Consider the following 27,727-nt stretch of genomic DNA (forward strand, 5'->3'; position numbering starts at 1 on the left):
CTTACAGAACTGTGCGAGTAATGTGTTTTCTATCAGACGGGGATTTAAAGTGTATTGTGCAGCATATTCTTGAGTGGCATGAAATCGGCTAAGAAGATGTGATGGCTTAAGATAGTTATTAAAATTTTGCTCCAGTAGCGTTCGGTTCAATTCGGTAAAAAATCCGTTGCTCAGCAAAGAGTGAGCTATTTTGTTTTTCAATAAGTTGCAACTTGTTGATTGAAATAGCTTAATCGACGTCGCAATTGAAATATTTCAACACTGAACAATGCATAATACTCTGTTCAACATTTTTAGAACGATAGCTCCAGCATTTGATCAACAATAGTTAAACCCATTTGTCACTGGCTTATTTTATAGTTACCTTATCATCCGGTGTTAGCATCTCCCTCTCTTTTTCCTACCTTTCCGGGTGACCCTTTCTCGATAGCAGGGCTACCCTCATAGCCCCCCCCCCCCCCCTCTCCTACATATTCTTCATTAATAAATGATAGACTGTATAAATCAATCACGACCGTAAAACTTCGTTTGGACTGATCTGGGATGGTTTATTTACCAAATGGAAGTTCGGATTTGATTTTGATCCTCGGCTGTATGACCTCCAACCTTCTTCCAACCTTCGTGTACTTGAGCTTTTCCACTTTGTATACTAGTTTTCTTAATTTCTATTTTTATTTTTTATAGGGAACTAAGCCCCCGTCTCAAAAATGCCCCCTGTCTCTATTAACCCCTCCCCCCCCCACCACCACCACCACCTCAAATGGGCTTGAAATAAATAAGCCCCCCGGGGGCTTAATAAAGGATTTACGGTAGGTTTGAATTCCAAAGATTTTCCACTTTATATTTTTCAAGGAAGGGATTGTCTTTACTGTGCTAACCCTTTTCCTCCGTTAACCCACTTGTTGCAGAGACCAGACCAACAACTACAAGAAACATCATTCCTACATCTGAAGAATCCTTATGGGTTGCTCCAACGTTTCCTCCGCAATATAACATAAGTGAGCAAGTTGTTGTTAAGCTCCGGCGTCACAGGAATGACAGCAAGGTAGGCGAAAATAGGAGAAAAGCGAACTTTGTAGGATTACTAAGCTAGTAATTTGAGTTGCCAGACACACCTATATGTACACAGTGTAATTAGCACGCTTGGCGGGGGGGGGGGGGGGGGGGGGTGATATGTGAGAGGGGGTGAAGTTGGAGTTGATGAAGCCGATAATCAAAAACAAATCCGAATTTCCAGGACGTGAATAAACCATATCGGTCTATAACCATATTGGTCTATATTGGTCTATAATTTGTTAATTTGGTCATGAAGAGTGAAAGGGGGTGGGCTTAAAGGAGAGGAGGGACTTACGGTGGACTATGTATGTTAGCCAAATAATAATTCGCATTATAGCGGACATTAAATAAAAAACTTAATCGTACTGTTTTAAGATGCAGGGGACTTATTTCTCTGATTTACAGGATTTGAGTAAAGTTCTTAGTAACCTTAAGTTCCTTTTGGCTGAAAGAGTGAACGGCTTCTGCCAGACAAACAGCATAAAATGTGGCGTGCCAGTGGATCGGTGTTCTCATAATAGGTTGGTTTTGTCTGTTTTTATTGTAAAAACCTCGTCTCCTCGATCCTTTGAAGCTGATTTCCTCGGCATTCGTGACTGCTATACTGGCATTGGTGAATGAAGGGAGGGTCACCTTCTGACTTCACAACTTTTTCTTGATCTATTATATACAACTATGCCCTGAAGGGGAGGTGAAAAACTGAGTGGTGGGTATATACCCAGACGCGAAGCGTCGAGAGGTATATATCTAGCGCTGTTCACCGACCCTGAGGGGGATAGTAGTTTTAGTATTTACCAAATCAGTTGAATAAAAATGAAAAAAGTGACCTTTTGTAAATTAAAAACGTCACTTAGTTGGAACTTTGTTTACAATTTACAAACATTTCAGGGATTTTGTCAAGAGCATTTTTACGATTTTGTTGCAAATTCAGCATGAAAATAATTTGCTACCTACCAGTAAACACTGACAAGCCAAAGTTCGTCGCTTTCTTGGTATTTGTTTCTACAAATGCTTCATTTATCGCTCAAATTTCGTCTTTCCGAAAATGTCTTGAAGCGAGACGCCATCTTGGCTCCAGTCGCAAACAGTCAATAGCCAAGGATATTCAGAATTACGGGAGCCAATCAAAATACGCGAAAGTTGCTATTCACTGATTTGGTAAATGCTAAAACGAGTTACCCCAGGTGAAGTTAAAGAGGCTGCTTTGCAGGCGTTTTGGGAACCGAGTACTAAATAATTTAGTTGGTTTAGTTTTTGGCCAGCGCATTGATTTTCCAAAACGTAACCGCTTAGACGATTAGTACTATTCGAATTTCAACTAGCAAAATTTGTTAGTTGAAATTCAAATAGTACTAATAATACATTTGTCGTCTCATTCAGTCTGTTTTAGCCAGTAGGGCCGGGAGTTGAGAATTTCCCCCAGTTACTACGAGCGTGACACCTGGCTACTTTCATAGGAAGCAAAACGAAAATGGAAAAAAAATAACTTTCTATCTGTCCAATTTCCCGCCTCCTAATTGTATATACCCGACAACTTGAAATCCTAGCGACAACCCTGCTGAGTCACACTCTTCTTGCTATAAACAACTCAGTCTGTTCTCCAAATTTAATCGCCAACACTTGCCGCTTGTGTTCTATTAGTCAACTGGGCCTAAACGTGAATGACTTTATCTCCTTATTAACTGCAAATGTCTTTGTCATTATTATTCTTTAGATCAGCATTTAATACCGAGGATATTTTGATGGAAGCGAAGAAACTATCAAACCAAAGCCTGACAATTAGATTAGCTGTTAAACTTCCTCCATGCGTCGAAGGTAATGCATTTGAGCCTGATACAAGCGTTTCCACATCCTCAGACACCAAACGGCAGTTAATTGAGTCGGGAGAAACATAACAGCGCGGCGTAAGTTTTCACGCTGGAAAAGTTTATTCGCGCGCTTTTTCAGCCGACCTGATTGACTGCCTGTGGGCTACCGAGGATGCAATGTGCGTAAATGTTTATAACATAACTTCAGCGACAATATAATTCAGCTAGTCAGCTGAGTAAGTAATAATGGTTGCGTCGAAAGAGACCTTTAGCATCAGGTTTTTCATGGGAAACTGCAAACCTGAGAATGTCACGTGACCACGGTCTTACGGTCGTGCTTGCAGTTTGCGGGTTCACGTTTGAACGGAAGGAAGGGCTTCCAGCCGCCAATGACTTGCCACTAAAAATTGTACAGCCTCACGTTTAAAGGCACGAGGTAGCTTCATATATCCACCTACGACGAATCATTCATGTGTTTTGGGCGACAACAGTGATGCACTTCGACTTGACGAAAAACAACATGGGGGCACTAAACAGTGAAGGCCTTCCTAAAATTTGAAATCCCGGCAACTTGAAGCTGCAAACGCGTAACTGCAAAGTGCAGTTTGCATTTTGTGGTTTCTCATGAAAAATCTGATGCTTAAGGTATCTATCTAATTTCAGGATCGTTTTCTGCACGAACCCTGGAGAAAGTTGTAACTATGAACAAAGACGCCGTTGAGAACGTCACATCAGCCGACTTACAAGGCGTCGACGTCATTATCCCCAGTTTGCAACCGGGAATATCGAGCTCAGAGGCGTCCAAAAGGAGAGCAGATGGTTTGCCTTTTTCCCGATCTCTGCTGAGTTACGCCATAATTGCTTCTTGTGTGTCAGTCGTCCTTATTCTTATAGCGATTGCATTCTGGAAATTCAGGTGATAACTTAGTTTCAAATAATACATATAAGGTCTTTGTTTTTTGTGACTGTTTTATTTTTGCTCCAAGTGTGGCTTGTTCTATTTTAGCTTATATTCTTATGGAAACGGGAGAATTGGCGTTTTTTAATGCAGTATCGTCAGTGGAATCCCGATTTCTTGAAGTTCAAGATTTCTTGACCCTCTCGATAAAATGCCTTTTGTAGCACGAGGACATCCAAAATTATCTCATCCAAAATTATTGGATACAACCTACAAATCCTTAAGACTGAAATAGCGTCACCCAAAGAATTAGTCTGTCAAAGTGAGATTTTATGGTGGTTTAAGTGACTCAGAAAATTAGATTATCTAATCAATGGAAAAGTCGCTGGAGCACACGCAATTTTTCCATTCAAAAACCTTCCTAATTTTACAGGCATTCCCGCAACCAAAATATCTGATTCTTTTGTCTCAGTCATCTCAAAATTAGCGTACTAGCCAATTTTTCCATGCTCTTTCTATCTCTAGTCTGGTATTGTTTGAGTTGTATCCCATATTTTTTGCATAAAGCAGGTCATGTCGTGCAGGGTCTCATGGAACTGATACCCTTTTCCCAGGACTTTTCGAACCTCCCGACATGTTATAGTTATAGCTTGACGAACAAAATATCAAACTACCGGATTTATTTTTCCTATCAGGAGAAGGAGGAAAACATTTGCTCGCATAATTAAGGTAGCTCCTGTGGATGCGGAGTATTGGGTAACTGAAGACACTTTTGCTTTGGTACCAGGATCTCCTGCTGAGGAAAAGAACGTAAGCAAGATTTTGCCAGGGTTATAGTTTTCCTCCTTAAACGGAATAAAACCCCTTCCGTTCCCAAAGTCCCTCTAACTTGGTATAGAGAAGCAACTATGAAGTTCGTGCAAATGGTTGCAACGGAAAAAACCTCCTTAACTTAAATAAGCTTCGATTTTACAATCGGCTAGTTTTGTTTTGTTTGTTTTTTTTCCGTCTGATAAGACAGCGTCCTTTCGCCTTTACCTTAAATCAAATTAGCTCATCGCTCTGTAATGCCACATAAAAAATCTTGTCTTCACATTTCGCCGCCCTTGCAATCGTTTTTAGCAACGATGAAAACTGAGGTAGTCCTGAAGTCTTAATTTAGTGACCTTTTGACCATCTGCAAACAAACACCAAATCTTCTTTCCTTTTTAAACATTGGCTTTGCTGTCTTGAGGAGTTTTGGAGGGCAACAAATATATTTTTTTCCTGCGGTTTTACACAAATTCCTTCATTTCCTTAGGACGTCGGGGTTGTCGACGATCAAGACACCTGTCCGTCTATTGATCATCCGTGCGCTGTAGACGTGTAGTTTTCGCTGACAAAACTAAAACTGTTGTTGAGAACTTTAGAAGCTATGCATGACGAAGGTTCCATCTGAATTTGACCAACCACGAGGTACACAATCAAAACATTATTTTACTTTTTCTATCGGTCAGTGACAGATTCCAACATAACTTCCCTAATAAGTTTGTCTATATTGAATTCCAAAAAATAATGATATAAAATCAAAAATCAATGTTGTTTTAATTAACGCTAATAAACAACTGGCAACGCTTCCACGTAAACTTAGACTGTTCACAGTCCTCTATTTTTCCGTAAGATCGTCGAGATCGAGAGCTTTGCGTTACGGGCTACCCATCTTGCATGAGTGTCAAAACTACTTAGGGGGCGGGGGCGGGGGCGGGCGCGGGGGCGGTTTGGGACGACCGCCCCCTCGGCACATTTGAAAATCAAGATAGCCATGACGGTAAGACGCGGTGTATCTAAACGATCACACGAAAACAATGGGGACTGAGAACAGTCTAAAGTAAACTAGGCGAGGTTTACTAGTTAGCCTAGTTATTTCAACTGCGAGCCCTAAATAAACAATTCGCAACGCTTCCACGCTAACTAGGTAAGGTTCACTAGTTACTCTAGTTACACAACTGGGCGTCCAATTACGAGACTGCCAAATAAAACTAAAAGTCAAAAAGAAACATTCGATTGCATGTAAGAAAAAAACAAAAGACAGTTGCAAAGGAAAATTGAATATTTTAGGTGGCATATATGAACTGTCTGCGCGTGCTGTATTAGACAAAAACACCTCGCCAAATTGAGCAATGAGCAAAATGTCTAACAGCGGCTTTGCGAATAACTGTTTTCCTCATCATCATAACAATCTTAGTCATCATCGTCATTAACAATTCCAGTAAAAAAATTCTAAATGTAAGCGCAGCCCATCAGTAGTCAATCAGCGGTCACTCGATCTTAAACACCCATCTCCGTCTTGGAAAGCGGCATTCTGGTCCTTCCCAGCCTTTCAGGCACACTTTACTTCCGTCACGTGGATCGCACGTGTAATGCCCGTGGATGGTGTCGTTGTGCGGCACGCAGTACTCACTACACTCTGACCCATACCACCACTGATTACACACTTTGTCTCCATTGTCGGTGCATTTGTACTGTACTTGTTCAGCGACGGTGTCATTTTCGGGCAAACACGTAGATGAACAGTTGATCGTAAAACCATGGAAGCCATCAAAGCAGACTTTGTTGCCTTCGTTGTCGCAAGCGTAATACCCGCTTTCGTCATCGCTTTCAGGAACACAGAAAACCGTGCAGTTTACTCCATGCCATCCATGCATGCACGTCTTACTTCCGTCATGCGCACAAAAATAATGCCCCTCATCATCGTCGCGAGGAACGCACTGCTTGAGACATTCGGTGCCAAACCACGACGGAAGGCACTCTTTCATTCCATCAGTAGGTCTACATCTGTTGGGAAAAAAAATAACATTGATTTAATGTGCTTGTTCAGGCCATTTCTGAGTTGTCCCAAGCCTCTCTTTCAAAGCGAGGCTAAATGCGAAGCCATTGATATGAAAATGATTTTTTATTCTCAGCAAATAAAACTCATTTTCACAAGAAAGGTTTTACTCGTAGCCTCGTTTTTAAAGTGAGAGTTGTTGGAATTCAGATACGGCCTATTTAAGAGAGACATTTAGACACAATCAAGAACCATTCCATGTACTGTGTGAAAAGTTCTTGAATGTTATCTAAGTGTTCGGAAAACGCAAAACGGTTATGCATTAAAATTGTGAACATCCGAAAATAATCACCTCAGACGGGTTATCCGTCAGATAATTTGTGTCAGACGGGTAGTCGGTCTAACGTGAAAACAAGAGGGTCTCGTTTTGGATGAATGATCTTTGTTTCATGATCCGTCTGTTTAGACGGAGTTTGATGGCGGATAATCCATCCCACACAGTTCATCCGTCTCTAAACTCCAAAGTAAATGGACTTTAAGTAGATCGGTTTTACGAAACTCTTTCTCCTCTTATCACTGAAGGGGAACCCTTTTATCTGGTGATCCCTTTCCCAACACCCGGCAAGGCGTAAAGGCTGTTAGAAAAACCGCTAAATTATAACTGTTATAGTTTATAATTTTACAAATTATCGTCTAAAAGGAAAACTTTTCCTCATATTACTCCTTAACCAGTGAAGTGATAGTGGAGCACATTAGCGCAGCTCACTTACGTGTAATGTCCATGATCATCGGTATCCCGAGGCACGCAGTACGTTGAGCAGCGTTTACCGTACCAGTTTTTCACACAACTCTTGCATGATGGCCCTTGCCAGTTTCGTAGACACCTCTTGTTTCCGTACTTATCACAGACGTAGTGTCCATTGATCGAGTCATCCCGCGGGACACAGTACCGAGTACAGCTCTGTCCATACCAGCCACGCCTACAAACCTTTCGCCCTTGACTATCACATGTGTAATGCCCGCTCCAGTCATCCCGCGGGATGCACTGAACAGTACACGAATCACCGTAATAGTTGTTGTCACAGTATATCTTAAGCTCAAGCCCGACAGTAATACGGCTACCATATAGCGTTAGTGATTTCTTAAATGGGTTGTGAGATGTTCCCGGTCTGATGGATGGTTCCGTTATGTATGTTCTTTCCACGAAGTCGTCTTTAGTGTACTTGTCTTTATCCCAGACATCTACTCCTATTGTAACTGTGCCCTGCAAAATCATAAAAATATTTTCAATGGAACAAAGATTGTATGTACACACTGAACTTATCAACATAAATTACAAAAATCATTTTAATCTTAAAATATTTTAACTTCCTGCGATTATAAATTCGGAGAATACAGATGAAACGGTCGCGTTCTGCGCCTTTGTGAATGCCAATTGGCTGTTTGCTAAAATAAAACGGAAACAAAGATAAAAAAAAAAGAAAGAATCGCATCAAGCGAGCAAGACCGAGCTAAAATTTGCTTGGTCGGTCATGTTTGGACCGTTCAGAGAGAAGCCATGACCAAGCTCCGTCCAAAACTTATTTTGAGCTCTGATACAGTATGTGTTTTGAAAACAACGATTTTTTTTTGTTAATTCATCAATACACTGGCAAAGTTACAGACTAAAATGAAAACATGATAACCTTAGCTGTGGCGTCTTTTTGTTCAGTGATTTTGCAATCTTTCTTTGTTTGTTCGTGGTCAATTGGGACAGAGAGGGTGAACACGGCGGGGGGGGGGACTCCCTTATATAAGCTATATAGGTATGTGCCGCCCCATCGGGTAGGGTTTTTGTGCCGTTTTGGTCTGAAAACGGGTATACACTTTGCCCATTTTGGTCTGGAATCGGGTATGGTTTTCGGGGGAACTACGGGAGTGTATGAAAGTATTTATCGTTTCAATTGCAAATGAGTACGAAAGAAAGAGAAATATGCGAATTCGAAATGGATTTGATGAGTTTGTTTGTTTGCGCTTTAATCTAAATAATAATAACATAATTTCTGCCTAAAGGCCAGGTCTGAAAACGGGTATGGATTTCAGAGGTCTGGTTTGAAAACGGGTGCGGAAAATTACATTTTTGGTCTGAAATCGGGTCAGGATTTGGAGAACTGGGCGGCACACCCCCGCGAAGAATTCCTGGGAGTACCCCCCCCCCCCCGGAGATACACAGTCAACTCTATCTCAGTAGATACCTTCCTAAAATGGATACCTAGAGATGGTCCCTGCTTTTCTTCAGTCTGTTCCTCTTACTACCCTTTAGGCGTACCTTCTCTTAGACGAACTGTCCTAACGGTGGAAGGAAACTAAAAGACGTAGAGAATAAACAAAACAATTGCATTCACTTACCTGGAACGAATTGAAGGAAAACTGTTTCCTGATATGAAAGTGATGATTGTCTTTGTCTCCCACAACACCTGTCTGACTTCGTCCGAGGTTGCAGTTATGTACTGCCCGTGACACTGACTGCGATACGCATAGTTTGAAGTAAGCGTCACACGGATAGCAACGGCCAAAATTAAAAAACAAGTGGTCACAGCATTTACCATTGCTCATGCGATGCGATGGGTTTCTGTAGCTTTTCAGGGTCACTACTGCATGTCCTCTGCCTTCGCAGGGTACCTATGTAAGACAACAATTGAAAATTGAGTAAAAACTTCAAGGTTTTTGTTGAACTAGGAACAGTCTTTCTTTCTTTACCCGTTAAGGATAACGCACTAGAGAAGAAAATTGTCACGCGTGTGACTAAATGCACTTGAATGAGGTCCACCACCCTCACTTTTCAATGCTTGCGCGCGCTTACCACCCTCTTTAACATTAAAGACAAATAAGAGACTGGTCGAAGTCTCGGTTGGCGGGAACAATTTATAAACGAACCACTGCACAGTATTTTAAAATTTAGATTTAGAAGGTCATCGACAACAATGTAACAAACAGCACCACAAAAATACCCTTTGGGTCTTTAAGTCCATCTTCTATATATCAAACGTATTGTACTTCATATGCTTTTGAAAAAAATAAATATATGAATATTATATTTTTTTATCGACTCTACGATTTCTTCTACATACGCAACCGTAATTATCCATTCTGTTAGAAGTATGCTAAAGGCAGTACCAAAAAAAAATTTTATATTGTACAGATAAACTTTACCTTACAGTAACTTAGAACACATAGGAAAACAAAAATTAAGAAGGGGAATGGTCATTGCTGTCTGTTATGAATTTTTTTCCGGCTTCCATTGTCCTATTGTTTGTTTGAGTACCTAAAACCCCCTATACCGTTTATCTCTGGCCACACCTAATATTTATCGTAAAGGGTAAAGTTCTCAACCGAGAATAATAACCGTTTTCCCAGAAGCCTCCTTATTATTTTCTCTTCTTTAATGCAAACAATGAGACCTTGTCTTTGTTGGTAAAGAAAAAAAAAACCAAGAGAAAACGTGTATCGTACGAGCAAAGCAAGTAGACTAAATATTCCGTCATACTCTTAAGGGTGTTTTATGCCACTTCATGTGGCTAAAAGTGGGTATCACGTCTCTCTGTGGAGTAGGGAGAAAGGGAAATGGTCGATATGAAAAGAACATACGTACAACCACTTTTATAGTTATATATCGGGATTCATTGCTGGTTATAAGCACTAAGCCCTGGTTATAATTAAGTTTCATCATATAAGCACTGGCCATGGTTATAAGTGCTGTTATCAAATTATCATCATCAAAAGCGCCCGAATGTTGAGAAGCGAGTACACAGATAAAGCTGCGAGGCCTAAATGCTTACGTACAGTAAGTAACGGAATAATTGCGCTGACATGAAACTGTTACAAATTGCCTAAACTCCCCTTCCCCCCCCCCCCCCCCCCCTCCCCCGCCATATTCCTTCACTTCCGGTCACATTCAGGGAAGTGCTGAGTCTAATTTTCCAGCTTGAGCAGTATAACCTTCGGAATGAATTCCTGTTCTTTTCTTTCAATAACCTTGATCATTCATTCGACTGGGTTCGAAAATATTTAAAGTTCATGTGGTTGATGACTGAAATACTATGTGCGCCATTGAAGAACTGAGGGAAGAATTACCGTCATTACCGTTCCGACCACATTTTCTAAACTTTCTTCATTTCGTTAATATGTGAAAGAAACAGGTCAACGAGAACCGTGAGCCTCACCTTTTCCTGCTTTAAACTGTCTTGTCTGAATGATGATACTTTATGAGTATACTATGGCTGGATTAAACACCATCAAAAAATCACACAATACACTTACCATAGAGTACAATATAACAACAACAGTGCTCACGAGCGATATCAGCATCTTACTTATATTAGTGTCTTCGGGCCCAATGTCGGCTAACCTGTTAACAGTCTTGTATTCTGCGTCGACGATTTCAAACCCCGGAGGACCCTTTTTATGTACCTCTTTTTTAAAAACGTCACGGCTTTGCAATGATCCTGATGAAAATACGTCAAACAGCACGACTTTTTGGTTATAAGTAGGCGCGCAGCTGTGACTGTAAACATTTAATGGGCGTAACAATTTGGCATTGATCCGAGATAATACTGGTTAGAGCTAGAGAGTTCCGTAACACGCGCCTACCCCCTGCTGTAAATAAATACCCCTCTCCTTTTGACGTAGTGCTCTCGAATTCTTGGGTTCGGTACAGTATTTTCGCTGTAATGTAAATAGTGGGGTATAGTTTAAAAACTGAGAAAAATAACTTGCCAAAATGAAGGAAGCGACTATGAAAATTTATTTCCGCCCGGAATAGTCAGTTTTTCGTGGCTTACAAAGGATAAGAAACTTATCTTTGCTGTTGTCAAATTACCCACATTCGTGACCTAACTGACTCGTCGGGAAATCGCTTTATCTTTGTTTTGGAGGTTACGTGTACAGTTTACTATGTACTATGCACTATGTAGATGACACGATAACGTAATAAGTCATTGCATGAAGCGTAGTTAAATTTCACGCTTATACCTAACAGGAAAATTTCAGATCCGAACGTTTCTAGACTGTTCACAGTCCTCTATTTTTCCGTAAGATCGTCGAGATCGAGCACTTTGCGTTACAAGCTGCCATTATTTTTGCATGAGTGTCAAAACTACTTAGAGAGGGCGGGAGCGGTTTGGTTTTCTCTATTTTTCTCGCCCCCCTCCCCCTAGAGCTATAATCCCCGACGCCTGCCCCCTCGGTACGTAAGACACACTATATCTCGATGATCTCACCAAAAAATAGGGGACTGTGAACAGTCTAAACCAAGAGAGAATGAGCTTGTCTAAACGTTTTAGGCAAAAATTACTGACTGTATTTTGTAGCTTCGTTAGTTACTATTTTGAGTCGTTGATTCGCCCTGGCACTCTGCACCCCCCTCCCCCCCCACAGGTTGAGGGGCTGCATAGAAAAATTTGCGCTAGGTTACCCCGTCTCCGGCCGAAAAAGCCCAAAATTTCTACCACATCTCAACTCATGCCCCATCCGCAGCAACTAAACATGTTGTTTGAACATACCGTGTATTTCCTTGGAATAATAGCTGGGGGCGATTAATTAATTTTTCGCACCAAAAGGGGGCGATTATTCGAGGGAAGCGATTATTTCAATATTTTGTTTTATATTATCCCATAAATCGAAAAATAATCACATCGAGTAAACTGAGCACTGGCTTTTGAGTGTTCCAAATTTGTCTCCCTGATTGATTTTGAATGCTAATACAAACAATTAAATGAAAAAAAAGCTTGTGTCAATTTTTAACTTGAGAGGGGGGGGGGATAAAAGAAAGAGAACACTGCGAGGAGGGGCCATGATTCTAAATATTTCCATCAAAGGGGGGCAATTTTTCGAGCGAGGAGATTCGAGGGACCGCTATTATTCGAGGAAATACAGTATGTAGGCTTTGCAATGAACGTCTAAAAAGATAGTACGGGGAGTTTACGCAACGACAACGACGACGGCAACGAGAACGGCGAAAAAGCGATAGCTTTAGACAAGCAAAACAACAACTTTGCACGTGCATTTGATGGTTGATTCTGAGGGGAAAGTTGATAATGATCATTTCTTATTGCAGTTTAACACTTTTCCGCTCTCAAACAGTGTCATTACTAGTAAAAAACAGATCACAAATATCCTTTTCAATACGCCTAAAAGCAGTATTTTTTAAAATTAAAAAATCAATGAGGGCTGTATTTTTTCTGGGGGGGTGCGGTGCTTATTTTGAGGGCAAAACTCTTTTGAATAAATGCGGTTCATTCTTGGTCAGGTCTGTGTAACGTGGGTTCTTAATGGTAGGAAGCTCGTCGGTCCTGTGACCGCAGATTTTTCCACTTTTAAACGACTTTAAGTAAACCTAAAGGAAATTCGGCAGCTGAACTCTGAATTTTAACGGAGGAACTCACCTGCGGGGAAGAGCCGTCAATCACTGTAACAGCGGGAACAATCTACTAACTGCACCAGGCAGCTGAATGTTTGGTTAAAACTAAATTTATTCTTCACGTTATAGTAAACTGGTGTTAACATCCAAGAAATAAATGCAATCGTAGTCTTTGTTGTAAATGTAAACGTCAAAAAGTACAAACTAGCCATCTTAAGTCGTGCAATCACTGAATATGAGTACCAAAGCTGTATATGAGCCATTTTTGTTCGTTTGTGAATAAACTTTGCTGATTTTTTTTAGGTGTATTACCTAGTGCACAGCAAGCAAATGAAAACAAAGCAACATGCATAAAATAGCGCGAGAATTTTTTTTAAAGTTATAAACCTATGTTAGCAATTTCATATAGACGTTCAAGGCAGATAAAGTATGCACTGGAAAATACTCCTAACATTCCTACCGTTTTTTGACACGGATTCGATGTTAACATGCAGGAATAGTAGCTCTTTTCAAGGTTAAGTACGATGTAATATGCAAGATGGAAAGATAACGTTATTCTGCGAAAATTACCAATGGCTGTAATGTATTTCAACGTTTTTTGTATCTCAGAGGACTGAGGTTTACTTTTCTCTTTATGAAGCTCCTCAAAAAACCGTTTGTATGAGAGGAAAATCTTCCTTGCAACCTAAATATCTACTGTTTATGTAACATGCTTTTGGTTATAAGCTATTTTTTTAAAGTGATGATAATATACGACTTGGATATTATCAGTAAAAGAGAAAACACCATCAGAATTCAAGTTATTTGATTGCTCTACTACATAATGTAAATGATAGTCGCCCCATATAAGGGAATCCAAAACAGTATTGGATTCTGGATTCCAGGTAAGCCACGTCAGCGGAAGTTAGATTCCGGTTTCCAATCGTTAGTGGGATTCCAGATTCCTTGAGTTGTATTTCGGATTCCAAAGCCCAGGATTCCGGATTTCACTAGCAACTATTTTCCGGATTCCCTTGCATGGGGCGAAAAAGAAAATCTCGAATATCTTATGATGATTACATCTCATATGCGATCAAGACAGTCTGGCCCTTTCCAGCCTTTCTTGCACACTTTTCCTCCATCCAGCGGATTGCACGTGTAATGCCCGTGTTTGCTGTCGTCGTGAGGGACGCAGTACTGCAGACACTCCAGCCCATACCACCAAGGCTTGCACAGCATTGATCCATCGTCGGCACAATCATAGTAACCTTGCTGGGTCGCATTTGTACATGACAGTGAACAATTGGATCCGTATCGACCCAGGAGACACTCTTTACATTCTGGCGGGCGATATCCGTCTGTGCACACTTTGTTACCATTGCTGTCGCAAGTGTAATGGCCGCGTTCGTCATCATTTTGAGGCGCACAGAAGCGCAGGCACTGTTCACCATACCATCCGATCTTGCACGTTTTATTTCCGTCTACCGCACAGTCATAATGCCCGTTGTCATCATCGTCGTGGGGGACACAGAATTTCACGCAGTTTTCGCTAAACCATCCCGGCTTGCATGTCTTGCTTCCGTCATGCGCGCAATCATAATGTCCATTGTCGTCATCATTGTGAGGGACACAGTATACGTCACATTCGGTACCAAACCACCACGGTAGGCACTCTTTCTTTCCATCCTCAAGTTTTCATCTGTGCCGAAATTAAGTCGACAAAATAAGGCAAAATCGTAAATTAATAGTATTAGTACCCTGTTGACAGACATTCTTTCAGGAAACGTAAGCAACGACGACGACGGCAGTGAAAACATTACTAAAAAAGAATAAATTTGCGTCCTTTCAAACTTCGGCGTCTATTTGATCACGCTTAGTTTGTCAAATGTAGGTGAATCTTCCTGGAGTTAAACTCTTAAGTTAAGGACTCTATCCAGGTTTAAAAAGAGAATGGAGAATTCGTCGTCTTATTTTCACGTCCTCCATGGAACGTCGCATTAGGATGTCTAATGTCATAGTCGTGCAATGGACGTCAACGAAATGTACTAAAAAGCGTGCTGCATGCCCAGAGCACTTTTTTTCTTTTTCACGTTATCGTTGTTGTCGTCGTACGAAAATAGAAACCGCGGGGATTATTGAACGCTAGAGCGAGGAGTGGGGACTAGGAACATGACCGTTAGTTTTCTTTTAAACATACCCCCTTTCATTCTGACTATTGTATTTTACTTCTTTTATACATGTAACTTACGCTGGGTAGCTGCCAAATAAGTGATGACTAGGCCTTATTCACGATACCCGACATCTTTTCACGCGCTTAAATTTAAAGCTACCTGAAAATACCCTGGACCGAGGCTGAAAACAGAGAACGAGACTAGGGAGAGACGCTAAAATACGATACGTTTTTTTTCTCTCGCCTCTTAGGCTATTCTTACGCTACGTTAAACCGATTTTGAGAGAAAAACCGACTGTTTTGCAGTCAAAAAATTAACAAAAAAATGATATTAATAATAGAGAGATTAAGTATCGCGTTTACGTCACACGGGAAACGTGAGATTTAAGTTAAGAAATTTTCAAAATGAGTAACGAGCAGATAAAAACAGCTTAAAGAATTCTCATGAATAAAATTAGCGTGAATCGAGCGATTTTCGTGTAGTTATATTGAACAGTTAACGACAAGTAAAGGGGGGACTTGGTCACGTGGTACAAATTCACGTTTGCTGTTTGCCGTAAACGCGATGCTTAATCTCTCTAACATAAAAAAAAAAGATATTAAACAAGCTTGCGCGGGTTTTTTCTTACTTGTAATGTCCATGCTCATTGCTATCCTGAGGCACGCAGTAAGTTGAGCAGCGTTTGCCGTACCAGTTTTTCACACAACTGTTGCAAGATGGCCCTTGCCAGTTTTGTAGGCAGTTCTTGTTTCCCTGCTTATCACAGATGTAGTGGCCATTGATCGAGTCATCCCGCGGAACACAGTACCGAGTACAGTCCTCTCCATACCAGCCACTCCTACAAACCTTTCGCCCTTGACTATCACATGTGTAATGTCCGCTCGAGTCATCCCGTGGTACGCATTTCACGCTACAGGAAGGACCATAAAAGTGTGTCTCGCAATAGACGTCCAAATCAAGTTCTATCCTTACGCGTTTGCTGCTTAGAACGACCCTTTCACTGCCATCTCTCGACGAAGGTGGCCCTGATCTGACTGTATTAAGATCTATATTCTTGGAAAACCGATCTATGAAGTCATCGTTAGTGATGACGTCATCATCCCATACCTCCAATTTCAAGACCACGTTTCCCTACAATAAAACATTATTTACTACTCATCACTGCTGTATTTACTCCAATATTATTCTACCGAGCGTAAAGGTGGCCTTTCCTGAACCAACTTGTCATAAACCTCACAGTCTGCGAGATGAATATTCTGCGGAAAGCAGCTGCAAAATCACGGCGGGACAATATTAGGAACGAACTAATTAAAGGAATGGTTTGAGTGGATCTTCTGACGGAATATGGTAGGCGATGACTTAAATGGTTCGGCCACTTAATGTGTGTTTTTACTTTATTGGAATGAACCAGCGTTTAGAGCATGCAACGTGCGTTTCTCTGGTTGTAAGCACGGGCTAAACCCAGCAAAAGAAGTTAAACTCAAAAAGATCAGCATGGCAGAAGCCACACAGCTCGAAACAAAGAGAGGAGGTCTCCTGCCCAGTCTTTACGGCATAAGAGCTACTTGATGATGAAGATGATGACGATGGTGATGATGATGATGGTAATGACAGTGATGGTAGTGGGTTGTATGCTTGAGAATAGCTCTAGACAGGAGCCCAGGAGCCTGGGTAATAGGCTCCTGGTCTCGAGGCACCTTCACTCCATAGGAGCCTTTTTTGGCCCTACAGGAGGAAATTGTTTCATCAAGACTAAAACTGGCTAACTTACACTAAAATGACTGAAGGCAAACTCCTTTCTGATAGGCAAACGTGTGTTCTTCCGTTGTCCCTCGATCCGGCCAGTCTGCGTGTTGACAGCTGATGATTGGTCGTTCACGTATAGTTTAAAATACGTGTCGCACGTAACACAGCGGAAGAAGAAATCGCGATGATCACAACAGTTATCGTTATGCCTCTTATTATCAGAATTGCTATACGTTCTAATGGTCACAATTACGTACCCCTTGCCCTCACAGCTCACCTATGAAAGAAAAAAATTCAAAATTCAGCCTCGTAATCTTGAGTGAGGTTTTAATTCCTTTAAAAATTGCTAAAATCTGTAATGATCGCAGTTAGAGTTATTGTGATACCTTTTAGAAACATTAAGCGGGCTTGAGCCATAAATATAAAGGGCATAGTTTTGGTGGTCAGCTGATTGGTCTGATTGGATTAAAATCGCCAGTAACATCTAATTTGTTGCTTTGGAATTGCTGCCTCTTGAGGGTGATAGTAGACCGCTCTGGCAGAACAAGATTCCGGTACCTAATTTCTTGAAATTTTCCGGTGATCTTCCGGTCACTTTTATATATGTGGAGTATCCCCAATAATTATATTAGGTGCGTTTGACAAAGGAGAGTGCATTCTCATTAAGGAATAATAAAGGAATGAATTTCAAGGAGCAAATGCCACGTGCGCACTATATATCCGCAGAAAAATGTAAAGCCGAATGATGACACGTTCGATGAGGCCAGCTATAAAACAAGCCTCCCACGCAGGCGTTTTTAGGGGATGAAAAACGAGCTCCCCTAAAAACGCCTGCGTGGGAGGCTAGCTAAACGTGCTTACCTCGATCGATGTAGAGTTATCCTCTTCATTTGCCTGTTCCTCGGCAAATTCAAGATATGTAACAATTATTCAAGTGGCGGTAAGTAGTGGATATTTACCAAGTCGAATACTTGCAACGAAAACACCATTCTTGTATGTTCAGGATTAATTTAACCTAGACGAAGCCAAATGAGCCCCCAGTTGTGGGGGTTTTGTTGTATTTCATACCGTTCTACTTGAGACATTATTTAAGATTCTTTCAACCGAGGGTGGTTAATAGTTTGGTGGTTTGACACTTGCTCTGATCTTCCATTTTCCAAGATCGTCTCCGTTTTTCGAGATCTTTCAGTGTCAACAGTTATGGATTATATCTCTCGCTTCTCATCGAACGCAGTGATGCTATGGACAAAGATGGCTGGTGGTAGTGCAGGCGTTAGTCTACACCCGAACTGCCATTGACAAGGATCAAATGAGCCGACATAATTCTCTTAAAGGACGTTTTACTGGGCTCGATATGAGCTCGACCAAAAAATCGGGTCGAATCATAGGACGTTGATCTTGTCAAACGGATATTTTTTCCGGGGGGCACTCCCTTATAAAAGTGACGGGGGTGCTCGTCGGAAAATTTCGAGAACACTCCTAAAAGGTACCAGAAGCTAGTTTTATGGGCGTGTCCTAAATTCATTTCTACCCCTAAGAGGTGCCAATTCAACACCAACAAATTACATATATAGGTTTTTAATCCTCAAAATCTCAAACACAGCTTTCCTAAAATGGTGCTCTCTGTAGCGGTATATGAGTGGATTAACGAAGGAATTTGAAAGCATTAGTGTTTCCTCAACGCGCCATGAGGACATTTTATAAAGAACTGGAAAAAATTCTCCCAATAAAGAGAGATTAACAGCAGAAACGAGGGAAAGAATCAGGGCTACTGTAACCAAACCAGTCAGTCTTCTCAACGCTGTATTCCAATTTCATTGTTTCTACCATGTTGACCGGGAAGATTTGATTGAATCTTTGTTTGCGAATTTTAATGTACACCATGACGCAACTGTTGCAACTGCTGGAGTTGCAACCGTGCTCTGTCCACCGACCGCCATAATAATGAGGTTTGGGCTCTATACGGACACCGTTGCTGAAATCCAAGCTATTAACGCCTGCTTTTTCAAGCGCTTTTTGGTCACTATAACTCCGTAGTCCTTCCATTTTCGAATGACCACGGAACTCTCCCATGTAATCAGTTCCAGATGAAAGATCGAACAAAGTGTTAGAGTGAATGTGAACAAAACAGTTACCACGTCTAGCGTGCAAAGATGCTGTGTAGCGAGAATTTGATAGGGAAGGAAGAATCCATCTATAGCAAATAACGGCTCACATATAGCACCTGGTAGAAGGTCCGTAACGGACATACTTGATAACAGGATATTGGAAAGTTTCTGCAGTTCTCTCTTTTTCTTTAATGCTGTGATTACTAACGCGCTGAAAAGAACTGCAACGGGTGAGATGATAGAGGCGAAAGCGGCAAAAATCCAAGGAGATATGGTGTCATGCGCGTCCCATTATTTATTGCGGAATATGAGGGCAATAAAACACTGACCTGGTCGAATTCAGTAACAAAATAGTTTTTTTTTGTCTTGTTGTGGTCCATGACGGAGTTTTTCTAACACTAACAGTCAAACAAGCACTTTCAAGGTATAAAGCACGGCACGCACAGCCTTCTCGGCTTCTTTTTCTCCTTCACCTCTGGCCTTCCTCTGTGTGAGTTCTTTCCGATCACATAATTTTGCTGTACTCATTTAAATTCGCCAAAAAGTGAATCTTAATTACAGTTAAACTCTAGCCTAACACACGTCTTTACCGTTGCAAATCTCTTTTTTTTGGCTGTTTTCATGCCAGTGGGCGGAAAGGGGGTGCAAAAAGGAGGATTTGGTTAAAGAGACTTACATTAAAGTTTTGTTTTGCAAATGTGTTTAATTTTTGCTGTCAAAAAAGTTAAAGCACCCCTTCGTTGAACAGAGCCTCCTTGAACAGCAATATTTGTTTTGTTTTTTTTCCAGTATTTGAATTTAACTGTAGTCTAAAAATTTCTGGCGATAGCACTTCTTGTAATATAATAACCTACTCGAATCCTGACCCCTTCACATTTCGAAAAATATAAGAAGGAAAAATATCGACTTTTTTCTTTATCAGCGCTATCGATTTTAACAATACTACATGATCTTTCATTGCATTCGGGGTTCAAAACTCAATAATGCATTATTTTACAGTTCATGATATTAGCAACTTTGCAGATGATTTCTGTCTTACGGTGGATCATTTTCTCTCACACTGTTATCAAGTTTTACGGTAGCTTACGGTCATGCTACTTTGCTTTTTGTTTATTTAGTTGCGGAGTTGATTATCTACTTTGTTTTGCATATTTTCAGGATGATTTTAATGATGCTTTGCAATATGATTTTTGAATAAGCAAGGGTCTTGGTGACAAACTAGCCTGCGTAGCAAGCGTTTCCTCGCGAAGTTCGTCTAGAAAGCTGGGACAAGAGCAAAAAAAAAATGAATGACGATGGAGGGGGAGGGGAATGAAGGAATGGAAACGCTTGCTACGCAGGCTAGTGACAAACTGTACACTGAACATTATCTTCACTAGAAATATAGGGTTCAGATTGAACAGTAAGCATCACAAGCAAGCTGAATCAGTTGTATATTTTTAGTTTACCCATTTATAACTCTTTTTTTTATCTTGTCGATTAGCCGAAAATGTTTCGTTAGAATATTTGTAAAATGAATTTTGCTGCAAATTTATCCGTCTACCTTCTAAGCCATATTAATTACGTAATTTTGTTCCGGAAACAACTTTCTTTGCCAATGTTAAGCCCTAAAACACATTTGAAATTTAAGCGCCGATTAAAATTGAGTTGCAGACATCTTGATTTCTCGCGAAGATAGAGGACTATAATTACCGCGAACAAAGAATTTTCTAGAATTTCCTCTTTTGATGAAAAGTGTCATCGGCGACAGTCTCAATTTTCCTTTCTCTTTTTTTTGGCAAATTTGCCAAGTGAAAGAAAAGACGTAAATGAGCTTATTGCATCTGTGTGGTATCTGTGTGGTACCTGGAGAACGAGTGAACTTGAAGAAGAAAATTGACCGAGATCTCAACCTTGTGAAAGTCTCAGAGTGCTTGCTCGACTCAAAAATGCACCTGCATCGCCGCTTAATAAATTCCGTTTACAGTCGCCATAGCAGAGTCCTACACGGTCCTCTTTTAGGTTAGACTTTACGTGAGCGATTGCATTTCTCGTATCTTAACCTAAGTATCACTTTGGTCCCGAGTGGTTATCATTTTACCGGTCTATGCCACTCTGGAGGGTTCTTTTATTAACACCCGACAAGGCTCAAAAAAGAAAAATGACACCCGAGAAAACACGATTATAACAGAGCATTGCTATTAACATCAAATGTTTAGGACAAATGAGCAAAACAATAAACTCTTGTTTGAGTCCGTGTAATAATTCCCTTGTTAACCAATGAATAAGCTTCAGCAGCTTAAAACACAGCAAGGCGTAAATAAAACCTGAGGGGACACCTATGCATTAAAAAGGGGTGGGAAAATTGGAATTACAGTCAGATCTCTCTTAACGAACAGCTCTATTAGACTAGCTTAGGGGGGGCCATTATGTAAACTACTGAGTCATCAGTAATTGATGTTACCCTCGTTGAATAAAGTGTTATTGTTATTATTATCATTACTATTATTATTATTATTATTATTATTATTATTATTATTATTATTATTATTATTATTATTATCATTATTATTATCATTATTATTATTGTTGTTGTTGTTCCCTGCCATTTTTCAGTCATTTACTGTAACTGTACTCTGTATAAGAAGGACACCTCTCTAAGACGAACAACGGACACTTTTGAAACCGGTAACGGACACTTGAGAAGTGAGTTCTGCAGTGAAAAATAGTTCAAAACGGAAATGTAGGTGCTTTACATGACAAGAAATTGCAAAATTTGTAACATTTTGTAGTCTTTCTCCACTTTGTAGAGTGTTTACAGTTACGCTTTTAGACCACAAAGGCGTGAACGTTTGATCGTACAACAAGAAGAAAATGATTCCACTTTTCTGTTAGGATGCCGATGTTCCAGTTTTAGCTGTTTTGCATAAGTTAAACAGACGTGCCTTCATTGCGAACTGAGTGCAGCTTAATATTTTACTGGTGTCACGTTACCTCGAATATCCATAAGATGGACCGAAGGGGCTGGTCGGTCCCTATCGAATATGTCCGTCTTATAAGAGAAAGAGTTGAATGTAAACCACTATATTAGACCAATCTGCGCATGCCGCAATCTTTATTTGACTTCTATTAGATAACATTGTACATAAGAGATACATAAGAGACATGGTAATTTTCAACCCAATACGTTGTCGTGGACTTTGTTCTTCTATCTATCGTACTATCTGTCTTTGTTTCTTTTCGTTTTTCTTTTCAAATTCCTCAATTTACGCTCCCGAACGAGACAACAAGCATCCAAGCTCTTCAAAGTGAAATTACCTCTCTGGAACAAAACCGGGGGGGGGTACCTCCTAATAATAGGCTAATGGGGGTGTGCCGCTGGATGGGGTCACATTTTCACGACTGGGTTGACTATAATCAATAGAGTTACCAGAATGGGGTGGCACATTTTCGGGATTTTGGGGTCAGAAAATTCAGGTTAGTAGAGATTTAATTAGGAAGATTTTCACTGCATTTAGTTTAATAAATGTTTCAATTCATTCCCGGAAGACCCAGTTAAAAGGCTTGATAAGGCAGATGCACAAACAGAAGATTACAAAGTTGGGATCGCCGAATTTACATTTGTCCAAAAGTGACTAAGATAGGGTCTATAACTGGCCAAGAAGTAGACTTTAATGGGGTTCGGATTTGAGAGGCCGGCGGCACATAAGCAGCAAAAATTGGCCCAAGTAGCCCTCGCGGGAACACAAAACTTACCATAAACGTCAGCAGCACAGCGGCAGAAGTGAGAAATGACCACAGCATTTTGCCTTGGAGTGGAGGTGAGACGTACTGTAAGGGTTGTCCAAATTGTCGAGCTCCTGACTACAAGAGCAAGATAGACAAGATAGGTCTTGTAGAGTACAGCTTGTGACGAATTTGACAAACGTACGCGCAGCTCGACTTGATGTCGCCTTCTATTCAAAACAGCTCTCACCTTCACAATATATAATTCAATTTTATCTTTCCAATAAGATACTTGACTTGACACTTGATGTGATTTCTATTGTCACCTGATATGATAACAACGCAAGTCTAATAACCGGATTATCTTTGTTTGGACTGTTCTAGATATCTCTAAAATAATTAGCTGTATCACTGTGTTTTCGAGAGTTAGGGGCCAAAGTCTGTTGTTTCAGGGGGGAAGTGAGCAAGTACCCGGCGCGGGATAGGGCTGTGGATAGTTTTCGAAAGGTTTAGACCTCATTATTCTCTTTGATACTGTGATTTCTCTGATACTGGTGCGTAAAGTCACAAAATATTACGGGGTATATTATATGAGAAAAGAAAACCAAGTCACTATTTTAATTTTAAAATGAGTGACATGACATTTCAGGAACGCGGTTGTCTAAAATTATGATCCCCGTCGATCATTTAACAGAGCTTCTTTTCTTTTCTTTTTCTTGTATTTTAGACTAAAATAACTTGACCCTTTTGCGGCAGCCATTTAGTGGCGAAAACCGCTGCATTGTTGATCAAATCCATTTCAGCTAGCGTGGCAATGACTTTAAATGGAAGTAAATAGGATTTGCTACACCAAGAGCATAATTTTCTGCTAACTGGATTAACTAATTAAGCAGCGTTTTTGTTTTCACGTATGTGCCTAAGTAAGACTTTGGACTTATTTTTGCGAATCTATCTTGATCTTTTTTCTCGCCCTCTTTTTCCTCTTTGACTTTCTTTCGAGTTTTGTTGCCCACTTAATCGTCTTTCTTTCCGAGGGGCTTTGGCTGGTTGACGTCCTGGAAAATTTAATCTGCAAAGAGTGGGAGTTGAATAGAAAAGCTGAAAGTGGATTCTTTCCCCGAATATTTTGTTTTCCGGTATTACTATTTTTATTTTGCGGTATCTGTCAATGTGTCAAGACAGCTAGGAGCCCGGCAAATGAGGTACCTTTGGACATGTTGGAAAGATCTATGCTAGTTGATTTTGCTGCTTACCACCGTAAATAGCTTGAATGGAAAGCTAAATGGCTCCAGGGAGGAAAATATGCCTGGATCCAAATGGACGCAACACGAACGAAGTAGTCGTCAAAGACTTAAGTGATTTCTTGCCCGAAATTTACACATATTTGCCCCGATGGATCGGCACTTTGGTCAGTGCGCTTGAGTTTTTGAGGCAAGTTTGTCTGCCATCGCTTCTTATATCTTTTTTTTTCCTTTGAGGAAAGAAACTTCAGCCTATATTCTCATTTATTCACCCCACCCCTTGCGTGAGGGGGGAGGGGGGTTGGTGTGGGGGGAGTGAATCCCTCTTTTCCAATTCGTATTTTACAAGTCTGTAGGACGGCTTCAAAAAACGGGTTTTTTTTTGTCAAATTTGTTACAATTCTTGCTTCAATCCTTACCGGACTAAAAATCACTAGATAACTAGGTCATGTCCAATATCAGTAAAATAAACGCTCACTAAACTTTAGCAGGACTGTTTGTAGCCTTAGAAGGACTAAACAAAATTTCTGAAGTCAAAACCTAAGGAACGGTGTTCAAAGCAGACACTGGCATTAGTGTATGACCGAAAAGCGTATGTGGCATTTGCCCCTCAAACAAACAAACTAATACCTTGAGCTCAAGGTTTGCATAGCTGACAAGGTAAAACGCCTTGATTATTCCTGTATAAAAACTCACGCCCCCCCTCCCCCCCCCCCCCCCACCCCCCAGGTCAAGCTCGATTGATATCCCAAGAGTACTTCCCTACTTTCCAAACAAAACTGATAGGGGAGCTCGCGAAAAATTCTGAGAACACTTCTCATAGGTATCTTTATGTTCACTTCTAAGATGCACCAGTTCTAAAACAACAAATAAACTAGCGCTTACAATTTTCAATGGATTATTTAGTTGACTTACAAATAGGTATTTTATTGCCTGAATACTCCAAACTTCCCTTAAAGGTACCGCGACCACTAACTAATCATAGATTTTAGAAACTTTACAATGGAAATTGATACAGTAAGAGGTGCTAGCAACATCGTTTAAAACTTCTTCTTAATTTAAATAAGCCTGAAAGACTGATCGGCTTGTAGCGATGTAGTTGTTCTATTTTCGAATGTTTACACAGTTAAACAAGAAAAAAATTCCACGTCGTCACCGTTCAAGGGGATTCTTCCTTTTTTTTGTCAGCAGTTCTGAATCATGCTGCCCGCTTCTCACCGTGTTTCGAACGCTCCTGAAGAGATGGACCACGATGGTCTACTTCCACGAACTGCCATCGATAAGGATCAAAGGAGCCGACATATTTCTCTTTAGCGACGTTCTGTTTGCCTCGATATGAGCTGGACCAAAAAACCTCATCGAATCAAAGGACGCTGATCTCGTGAAATGGGTACTTGTATCTGCTTCTAGCGTCGTCTGCACCTTAGCTTCGTTTGAGCCATGCTCATCTCTCTTTTCGTGCCATCGTCCTATTTCCCGGGCATTTTTTGGTGAAAGTTTTTTAATCCTCAAAATCTCGAGCACAGCTTTCCTAAAATGGCGGTCTCTGTAGCAGTAAATGAGTGGATTAACTAAAGAATTTGAAAGCATTAGTGTTTCCCCCACTCGCCATGACGACATTTTCAAAAGAACGGGAAAAACGTTTCCTAATGGATTCAGAGAAGCAACAGGAACGAAGGACAGAATCACGGCTGCTGTAACCATGGCAGTGGTTATTGCAACTCTCCTTTCCATTTTCATTGACACTAAAATGCTGGCCTGGAAAAGTTCGTTGATGTTTTGTTTTCGAATTTTAAGGAACACCATAAAGTAAAAATATACGATGAGTGCCAAGAAACAAGCCGTAGAAAAACCTAGAGCTAAAAACGAAGTCTCTCCTCTGAGTACCATTGAAATGAGGTTTGGAGTCAAAATGCATAGTATTGACGAAATCCAAGCTATTACTGCCAGCTTTTTTAAACGGCCTTTAGTCAATATACTTCTATAGTCCCTCCATCTTCGAATGGCCACGTACCGCTCCCATGCAATGATCACCAGATGGACAAGTGAAACATACGACATAGTAAATGTGACAAAGGCAGTTGCCACGTCTAACTTGCAAATATGCTGACCAGTAAGAATTTGATAGGGAAGTAATAATCCATCTATAGCAGATAACGGCACGCATATACCACCTACGAGAAGGTCGGTAACGGCCATACTTGCCAACAGGATATTGGAAAGAGTTCGCAGTCCTCTTCTTTTCATTATTGCTATGATTACTAGCGCGTTCAAAAGAACTGCTGTGGGTGAGATCATAAAAGAAACAGCAGCAAAAATCCATGGAGTAATGGTGTCATGCACGTCCCATGTTAATTCTGGAACGTGTGGACAAGTAAATACCGACCTGGTCGTATTCGATAAAGCGATGCTCGTTTCTGTTTCGTTGTGATTCATTGTGAAGTCTTTCTAAATCTTATTTTCCAACAAGCCCCTTCAGGCTATGAGGCATCACCGCAAATTAAACGGCCTTTTGCGCCTTGGCTTTATAAGGACGAGAGTAATTCCATTATAAAGTTTTGCTATTGTCATAAGATTTAAATCTTTTTTTTGTTGTTGTTATTGTTTTTTTTTTATGTCAAACAAACACGTTTACCGACAATGGGTAGGATAGCTCATTACCCATCTATAACATTAATCGGAAGTATAGTCTCGTCAGTAGCACTATCTGACTGAGTAATTTCGCGCCTTCTTTTTCAACCACTTTGTTTTTTTCTTTTAGAAACAAAAGTCTATTCAAACAAATTTGTACTTCCGTACATCTTCTCTTTGCCGAAAGTGCGTTTTCAATAGGCGAATTTCAGTGAAAAGAATAATTCATTTGTTTCCTTGAATTTTCAGTTCATTTCATAGTCAGCATTTTCTTTGTTTTAAGGAAGCTTGTTACTTTGCTTACGGAAGAAATTTAAAGTGTTTCAGTCCACTTAAAGTTTACCTTTTACCCTTTCCATTCAAGGAGAGTAAAGCTGTCATTCAGCAAGCTTATACAATATCAGATGGCACTTGAAGGATTTTTTTGAGGTATTACTCTGTACTGTTTCTACCAGTGGTTGCGTACTAGCAGGTGTGACAACAGTGAATACTGTAATGTTCGATATAAGGAAGTGAACTTGTTGTTAATCGGTTTCTTCGAGGGTACATTTAGGTCATATCTAGGGTTATGGCCGTGGTTACGTACGTTTTACTGTTCGCGTATAAGCAAGTTTAAGGATTTTACCATTCTTAATTCTTGAAGTTTGGGGTATTTTTTCTGTAGGTAGTCGCAGTTGGAGAGGTACCCTTCCCAAAGGGTGTGGCTAGCTTTGTTCTCGCTGCAAGCCCAGCCGTAACCTGCGAGCAAGCTCTACGGGGGGCGCTCTGGCGGCGGGGCGGAAAAAGGAAGGAGAGCTAGTAACTACGTCTCTGGAGTCGAGGCGAAATGCTGATTGGCGGAGATGATATTAGTAATGACATCATTGCCTTTAGCACGTATTTTTCAATGTTTGTTTACATTCGCGCCCGTTTCCGCTTCGCGCTGATTGGCGGAAATCTGACAGCTCGTCGACTGGGAGCCACAGGGGAATTGGAGGTGGAATTCAAATTTTTTTTGTTTATTTATTTATTTACACATTTTGCCTCGTAAAATAAATATTACAGAAAGAAAAAGAAAAAGATACTACGATTGCAATTTACATGGCAGGAAGGGCTTCAATAATAGTTCAACATTAAATGTAATATTAAGTGATTTAAGTGTCATTGTCTGAAAAAGTGTTCCAGGGGCCAAAAGTTGTGGT

At 40.6% G+C, this 27,727-nt stretch overlaps 3 protein-coding genes and 1 pseudogene across 3 annotated transcripts in view; 1 reads left to right on the top strand and 3 right to left on the bottom strand.

The window, feature by feature from the left end:
• The window catches only part of LOC140928239 (uncharacterized), a 240,002-nt gene that overhangs the window by 128,690 nt on the left and 83,585 nt on the right, over nucleotides 1-27,727 (bottom strand). The window lies entirely within an intron of this gene.
• Nucleotides 2,745-5,131, top strand: LOC140926009 (uncharacterized). The gene is made up of 4 exons (XM_073375823.1): nucleotides 2,745-2,871; nucleotides 3,528-3,780; nucleotides 4,458-4,572; nucleotides 5,063-5,131. Exons 1-4 carry the CDS (start codon nucleotides 2,745-2,747, stop codon nucleotides 5,129-5,131), a joined length of 564 nt encoding a protein of 187 aa, XP_073231924.1.
• On the bottom strand, nucleotides 5,219-22,917 carry LOC140926010 (uncharacterized; annotated as a pseudogene).
• On the bottom strand, nucleotides 25,173-26,351 carry LOC140926012 (adenosine receptor A2b-like). Its single transcript, XM_073375824.1, has one exon. It carries the CDS (start codon nucleotides 26,349-26,351, stop codon nucleotides 25,173-25,175), a length of 1,179 nt encoding a protein of 392 aa, XP_073231925.1.

This window comes from Porites lutea, chromosome 2, assembly GCF_958299795.1.
Source record: "Porites lutea chromosome 2, jaPorLute2.1, whole genome shotgun sequence".
Lineage (NCBI taxonomy): Eukaryota > Metazoa > Cnidaria > Anthozoa > Scleractinia > Poritidae > Porites > Porites lutea.